An 8,183-nucleotide genomic window follows, 5' to 3' on the forward strand; every position below is an offset into this window, starting at 1 on the left:
TCAATTCAAAATTTCTTGGATCTCCTGAAATAAATTTTTAAAACATCTCCAAAGACAAAAATCATTAGTACCCCTTTCAAATATTTTGTGCTCATGAAAATCAATCCTTAAGGCAACATTTAGTATTATCTGTTCTAATTCTCTTTATTCCAACATCAAACTGAGTATTAATCATTTTGTGAAAGTTTAAAAAAATATTTGTCACTTCTGATTTTTTTCATTAGAAATCAAGTTGTTCAGGTACAATCATCAATAAATGTCACAAACCATTTTGCCCCATTTATATTAGAAATTTTTGAAGGACCCTAAACATCTGAATGAATCAAAGAAAAGGGCTCAACAGACTTTGTTGAATTTAAAGGAAAGGGCACTTTATGATGCTTGGCAAGTTCACAAACATCACAATGAAGGTTTTCAATAGAAACATTTTTAAACAATGATGGAAACATAAGCTTAAGTAAATTAAAAAGAGGATGACCAGGACGATACTACTGAAGCCAAATTTTAGATTTATTTGAAGTGACAAGATTATTAGTGAGAGCACCTTGTGAATGAGATAGCATTAGCCGATTTTCTTTCTCCATGATTTTCTTCATATCTTCTAGATAGTAGAGCCCATTCTTTTCCCTAGCAATCCAATCGTCCTCCCTGTAATTCGGTCCTGAGACACACAATGAGTGTCAAAGAAAGTGATGAGACAATTTAAATTTTTTATGATTTGGTGGATGGAGATCAGGTTGGTAAACAGTTTGGGAACATGTAGGACATTTTGCACTAGGAGAGGTGTTACCTGGATTTTCCTTGACCAGCAACTATGATTGGTGATCCATCGGCCACTATAATTTTGTGGGTTCCAGGGCTCGATTTATAAGTAACAAATTTTGTAGGGCTATGAGTCATATGGTCTATTGCCCCTGAATTAACAGTCCATGAGTTTGAATGTACTGTATCTAAGGTGTTAATAGAATCAGAAATAAGGCACTTACCACTCTGAACAAGTGAGCATGCACTAGAAGATTTAGAAAGGGATTCGAGTAAACCTCGCAGTTTTTCAATTTTTTCTTTATTAAAGTCTCGAACATCATTATCAGTGAAAACTGAAACTTTTTGAGAGCCTCCATCTTGGTTTTCTAAGTGAGCCTGGCTTTTTTGTCCCTTAAAGCCTCCCGTTCGACTCAAGACTTATTCCTTTCCATGCAATTTAAAACATGTTTCTCTTGTATGCTATGGCTTTTTGCAATATGTGCATCAAAGGCCACGTTTATTGGACCATTTATTAGCTTGCTGTTTCTAATTTCCTACGTATTTATTTTCAGCTTCAGCTATCTTTGCAGAGAGCAACGCTGATCCTTCAATAGGCTGACTCAAGCATCACCATTCTTTTACTTTCCTCAGCCCGAACAATAGAGTGCACCTCATTAAGAGATGGTAGCTGCTTTTTGCCTAAAATTTGGACTCTCACTGGATCAAACTCGGCATTCAGACCTGCTAAGAACTCAAAAATCCTGCTACTTTCAACAAAATTTAAGAGTATTTGTGTATCATCAACATATTTCATTTTTAGATTATGATAGTGGTCAATTTTCAGTCATAGACCATGTAATAGATTGTTGTACTCCGTAACAGAGAGAGTACCTTGTTTAGTGGCCAAGATTCTGGTCTTCAATTCAAAACGCATTGCTGCATCCTGCTTCTTCGAGTATGTCTGCCTGATTGTTTTCTAAATGTCTTTGGCAGTTGAAAGAAATATACAGTTTCTGCTAATTTAGGGTAACATCGAATTCCACAACCATGACATGATCATGGAATCTTTTTCATCCCATTCTTAAAACTTTGGATCCTTTGGCTAGGATTCATACCATTTAGATGGCTTCGCTTGCCTTTTTTCCTTCAGAAGTGTCTTCACTATTTGTGACCATTGGAGGTAATTCTTCTTATCAAGGCGATCGGAAGAATTCATACTTTGAAGTTCTCCACTCGATCCATTAGGAGGATGATCGAAGGTAGACCCAATGGGGTTGGAAGTGTTGGAAACTTCTGACATCTTTTACCACGGACTAAAAAATAAATCACCAAACCAAAGGGTTTTTGTACTCGATAATGAAGGTTAAGCAAACAAAGAATGGATCGACTATGAACAAGCCAAATCTCTTTGAAGACAATGAAAGGGTCAACAATAAAGGTCGACTGGGGCAGTCGACTACTCGGCAATGAAGGCTGACAATAGCGATCGGCAATGAAGGTAGATTATGGTGAGCAGGTTAGGATGATGATGCCCGCTCTGATACCATATTGAGAAATCTGTATATTGTGTATATTGTTAATTGATTACAGATAATACAATATATAGATAAGAGATTAACCATTCTAATGGTTCAAATCTCTATATTTAAGAAAATAAATCAAAAAAAATAATTACAAGATTACATAAGGAAAGAATCAGAAATTTAAAATTCAAAAAGAGATATTATGGGAGAGAATATTAGAGATATTTAAGGAGAGAATATCGGCTCTATCCAATATGATAAAGAGATATTCTGGAGAGAATATCGAAATATTCAAGGAGAAAATATTGGCTCTATTCGACAAGGTTGACAAATTTTTGACTCAATTTGCATCTAACCCAATTGTATCCGACCCAACCTGACATGATTGCCACACCTAGTTCCATCTTCTTTGTAATTGGCAACTTTCTCCATTTGTTAAGCGAAACTTATTACCAAGTGATTGTTCAGCAGTATATTGGTATCATGGTTGAGTACAGTTGCTTTAAAAATTATAACATGGTTAATGTCCATGTTCAAATTAGTAGTTAGTATGCTATTTCATTTTACTTTTGAGAGGATATGCTTTTTTAAATGTTACAATGGTTGCAACTATAAATATAAAATGTAAGACTTCATCGTTGTCCAAACTCCAGAATTAACTCTGATAGAAAATGATATAACTACCCACTAACTTTTGATACCTTCTTTGAAAGGTGCTAAGAACATCAAAAGCCACTTCTAGCATTGTCATTGTAGGATTTTTCTTAAACTACTATAATCATGAAACTGGAATCCATATGTTTATTGGCCATAATTTAGATCCATGTAGATGTAACCAATTCTAGTTCATTGCCATGTATTGAATATTGGCCTTCAAGTTACAATGCCAAGATTTCTTCTGACCAATTTTCATATGCCTGTCTTCTTACCAGGCAATACTTTTTGCGTGGGAGATTCTATTCCAACTTTCTCATGAGCGTGTTCATAAAAATATGCATGGTAGTTTAGATGATGTGGGTTTGGTAAGTTTTGGGCATCAAATCAATTGTGTGTGTGTGTGTGTGTGTGTGTGAGAGAGAGAGAGAGAGAGAGAGAAGGGTTCTGTTCCTCTTCCAAAAATACGGAGTTAAAGAAGGGAAAGCTTTAAGCAAATTCTAAGTGATCTAAGCCCCTGAAACAACTTTCTAGGCTCACTCTTAATGACTGTAAACTTGTGCAAATAAATCCAATACCCCAGAGCCTCTTCTAAGCACCATAAGCACAAAATGAATATCGACTAGACTCCTATGTTATGGTCTTCAAGAAAGACGAGGTGCCATTCAACAAACTAGCAATAAAATAGTCTTTCTATTATTTTCATGCGTATAAAATGAAGTTATGAATGAAAAAAATAAATAGAGGCATGCATGATGCAGTTTCTAGTACGAACACTGGTTTCCATCCAATGTGTTTCTCCTCCCACGATTGACCTACTTAACGCTGTGATTGTTAACTTGGTATGTCGCTTTTACATTGTACATAACCTTGCAAAATGTGAAGTTTGACTACATCCATCGACTTTGATGAATCTAACACATAGGTTGCATTACAATCGTCTGGTGAAAGATGTGGGTTGTTGAATGTGTTTAGGATTTAAAATGTCATGTAATACGTCAGGTTTACGGATGATGAGATCAGGATAAGGTGTTAAAAGAACATCTATTGTTGTGGCTGTTACAGTTGTCAAAGGTGTCTTTAGAGTCCTTTGTTAGTTTTAGATTGTCTCTGCTGTTGTGTCCATCTCTTTTGTTTGCTGTCTGCTATATAAAGCCTTCTAATTTATAGGTTTCCATGGTTATTGTCCATCAATTTTCAGTTTGCTTCTGTCTATCAAAAAGAAGAATAGCTTAGCATTTTATTTCACAACTCCCCTTTTTGTATAAAACATTTTTTTGTATGCATGAAATAGATAGGTTTTCCAGCAGCAAAGCTCTGAAGAAGAAAACATTTGTATTTTGTTTCACAGATGAAGCTGAACTTCATATTGATGATTATGACTATCTAATGACAGTCCTGGGAGCTTGGGCTAACATGCTTACATTTTTGTCTCAAGACTGCATTAAGAGGATCTGCATTATGGAAAGCAAGATGGGTGATTCGAGCAAACTTTTTGCAAAAATACTTGTTTTTTGTTTGGAAGAAGTTGTAGCTCTTGCCAGACTAGTTCATCAAAGTCATCATCTGCAAGAATACAAAGCAAACAATCACATGCTCCTATTTTCTATATTCAAACATTGCACAAAGTGTGTCCGGGATACGTTTTATGTCACAAATATACAGGTAGGCACGTGCTTATCATGTGACATATAACTATTCCAATGTCTGATAATTGTGAGATCAAAAAAACTTACTTTGTGGAAGCTTTGTGTTAAGCAGATTCAGACATTAGGCCTTCATGTGGTGAAAAGCATTGCTCAAAAAGAACTTGCTGAAGGTTCACAAGTGAACAGTCATTCCTTTTTGCTACTCTTCATTGGAGAGCTCTTTCGAGATGTTTTTCTTCTAATCCAACATACGTTAAAGGTACTTCTGTTAATTTATTGCGTAAAAAACCATGTACCAAAATAACAGAATTATCCTCTGGCAGGAACACAAAAGTAGGGAATCTGTGGCTATCACTGATGAATGTTTAAGGCTGCTCTTCCTCTTCCGTACACTTGCACAAGGTAGTGAATGTCAGAAGGCAGTGATGATGTTGCTTTTGGAAGCCTTATTTATGGTTTTCTCTCTGTCTAATGAAAGCCTTTCACAGGTTGTTAATGTTAAATATTTAAAATCATTAATCTAATCACTACATTATCAATTTTCCCTCATTGTTTATCTGCATGTTAAGGTTTTATTTCATGACGGTTTCAGGAAACTAGTGAGGTCAACACTGTTGCAAGGAGTATGGTTTCTCACCTTGTTCAGATTCCTTCAGCTGTAATTCAAATCAAAGATGCAATATTATCAATGCCAGTCACACGAAGACAGCAAATTCAGGTGCTGTGAAGGTTCACAATAGCTCATGTATCTTATATTAGAAGTTAAACTAATGTCCAAGTTGCATAATTTTTGCTTTAACCGGCAAATTGCTTCTTGTGATGAGCCTATAGTTTATGGGATTTTTCTTTTGAAATTTTAATCGTGAACAAATTTCTGTTTCTCTTGGAAGATCCAGCATTGACTACATGCATGCATGCAATAAAATAAATATCTTTTTCTTCCAGAACCAGTTTATTTACATTTATAAACCTACATTCTATTTCATTGTGGTATCCTGAGCAGCACATTGGCAGATCTGATAGTCCTATGCTTGTTCTTTCAGGATATGATCCGAGCTTCAGTCACTCAGTATCACATGGGAACACAGGTCAAGTTGAATGTGCAACCAGAGTCAGATGCTAGAGAAGCTCATCAGGTGCAGGCTTCAGATTTCATAGTTGCACCTGCTGACAAGCATGATGTGAAAGAAGAAGAGGAGGATGATGATGATGATGATTGGGATGCTTTCCAATCTTTGCCAGCTAACAATGTATCTGCTTCTCTAAGTGATTCACATGTTGACTGGAGAGAGCATGAGGCTGCTTCAGTTGATGATTCTTCGCCTGCGGAGAGTGATCATAGTGAGAATCGTTGCCATCACCATGACCTCTCACATCAAAATGTCCACGAACAGAGTCCAGCAACTGGTACAGGCGAGGAAGTGACAACCCTTGTCAGAAACGAACTGGTGGAATCCTCAGATACCCAATATTCTGAAAATGAGGAAATCATTGAAGATTCTGGTGATATAAAAGTTCAGGAGTTGTCTAAACAGTCAACTAATGATGGTGGAGACAAAGTGATGGGGAATGATGTGGATGATTCCATTGGATCCGCTATTCAGCTCATGGAGGATGATGATCTGATCAAGGAGCAACATTATGGTGTTTCTGGTGGAGTTGCAATAAGAAGTGATGGTAATGAAGATGGCTCCCAGGGGTATTCTGATGGTGTGCTTTCTTCTCCCAGAGATAATGAACAGGAGAATGAAGACCAGCATCTGCACCATGAAGTTGGTAGTGAATCAAGAACTGTACGTAATGAAGATAGCACCCAGGAGCATTCTGTTGATGGGCTTTCTGCTCCAAAGGATAATGAAAAAGAAGATGAGGATGGGCATCTGCACTATCAGGTTGGAGGTGAAATAAGAAGCATAGTTGAAGAAGGCTCAGACAAGCATTTGGATGATGTGTTTTCCAAAGATAATGAAAGGGAGTGTGATGGGCAGCAGCATCTGCACCATGAGAGAGGTGGTGAATCAGGAAGTATAGTTGATGAAGACGGGACCCAACAGCATGGTGTTAATGTGATCGCTGCTACCGAGAATAATGAACAGGAGTGTGAGGCACGGCATGTGTTCCATCAGGGTGGAGGCGAATTAAGCAGCAGCGGTGAAATCTGCTATGGTCATTCAGATGATGTGCCTTCTGCTCCCAACAACAACGAAAACGAAACTGGTGGCCAGCATCTCTACCATGAGGATGACAGTGAATCGAGTATGGGTCCCAAGAGCAATCCAGATAATGTGCTTGCTGCTCGGCTAAAAGGAGCCTTCTAGTGATTCACCAAGATCTCCTGAGGATTTTGTTTTGTACAGGCTGGCAGCTGGCATCCAGATTCTGTGACAAGGAGCCACAAAAAACAGCTAGATGATTGTGAATTCTCAGAAATCTACAGATTTTTTACAATAGCTGCCTTGCTGAATGTGTATGAGCAGTTTTGACAATCATCAAGGTGACCCAGGTGCAAAATTTTTTCATTATGATCTAGTCTATATTGGATATGTATTCGGTAATAGGAATTCTACTTGGGATTATTATTATTATTATTATTATTAAGTAGCTGAGTTTGTGCATTAATTAAAAGCCACTGTATGTAAACTAGTTCTATGCTTTTTCAAAATTCTGACATTTTACCTCAGCGATCATATATAGTAGTCTGTACGTGTCCGACATTGGCATTTTTACTACTTTGTGATGCAATTTAGCAGTTTTGTTTCGGTTCTGTAATTTTGACATTTTTTACTGCCTCTCTAACCTAATCGACGCACACGGAACCAAAGCAAAAATCGTTGCCGGCGGAACTTCACAATACCCTTGATACCCGATCTGACAAGGTGTTTTTGACAGTAAGGATTTTTAAGAAGCTTGGGCCTGTAAGTGGAGAATAGGAATTGGCATGAGGTGGCATTGACTTAAAACTAGAATGAATATCAAAAGTTTGAGATGGAAAATGTTTGCAACTGATCCTTAAGCAATTATTTATAACTTGGCCATATCCCATGTGTGAGAATCAAACGTGGAAGGAGCAATTGTGTACGTTCATGCAGCGAACAAAATTGTTCCATTAGCTGCATCTGCAACTGGATGGTTTTACAGGGGGTGGTTGTGACTTTTGCTTTCAGAATTGTTAATGGCCAATGGCAGTTGTTGCCGAGAGTCTCCAGATTCCGTGGCTGGGCTCAGTTTCCTACCAATGTGGAGATAACTCTTTTTGGAGTAAAGACGTTCCTTCTTCAGGGATATGCCCTATCGAAGATTTTTGAGTGGGGATCTTTCGGAACTTTTTAAGTTAGTCAAAGTTTGACAAGTAGTAGAATAAAGCAGGTAATGACAGAATTTTGAGCTTTATTTTATGGAGAAAGTTACTCATCGAAGAGTATCTTTTTTTTTTTTATACAGAGTGGCTATCCATTATCATTGAGCTCGATAATGATTCTAGAAAATCATTATATATTAGAGATAGTAGGCATCCGTTACATGCATTAGGTGTGGGCAAGGGTTGTGCGCATTATCTGTGAGGATTATGTATAGTTGTTAAATCCACATACACATGATTAGAGAAAATGGCTTA

At 37.3% G+C, this 8,183-nt stretch overlaps 1 protein-coding gene across 1 annotated transcript in view; it reads left to right on the forward strand.

Moving 5' to 3' along the window:
- Nucleotides 1–7,250, forward strand: part of LOC105039381 (protein SWEETIE) — a 123,433-nt gene extending 116,183 nt beyond the window's left edge. Inside the window, exons 44-48 of the mRNA XM_073244211.1 lie at nucleotides 4,273–4,586; nucleotides 4,683–4,829; nucleotides 4,894–5,058; nucleotides 5,163–5,288; nucleotides 5,614–7,250. Of these exons, the coding sequence (XP_073100312.1) occupies nucleotides 4,273–4,586; nucleotides 4,683–4,829; nucleotides 4,894–5,058; nucleotides 5,163–5,288; nucleotides 5,614–6,888 (2,027 nt within the window). The 3' untranslated portion in view covers nucleotides 6,889–7,250. The remainder of the gene's footprint in view (nucleotides 1–4,272; nucleotides 4,587–4,682; nucleotides 4,830–4,893; nucleotides 5,059–5,162; nucleotides 5,289–5,613) is intronic.
- Nucleotides 7,251–8,183: the final 933 nt, after the last annotated feature.

The sequence above is a fragment of the Elaeis guineensis genome, chromosome 1 (genome assembly GCF_000442705.2).
Source record: "Elaeis guineensis isolate ETL-2024a chromosome 1, EG11, whole genome shotgun sequence".
In the NCBI taxonomy this organism is placed as follows: Eukaryota; Viridiplantae; Streptophyta; class Magnoliopsida; order Arecales; family Arecaceae; genus Elaeis; species Elaeis guineensis.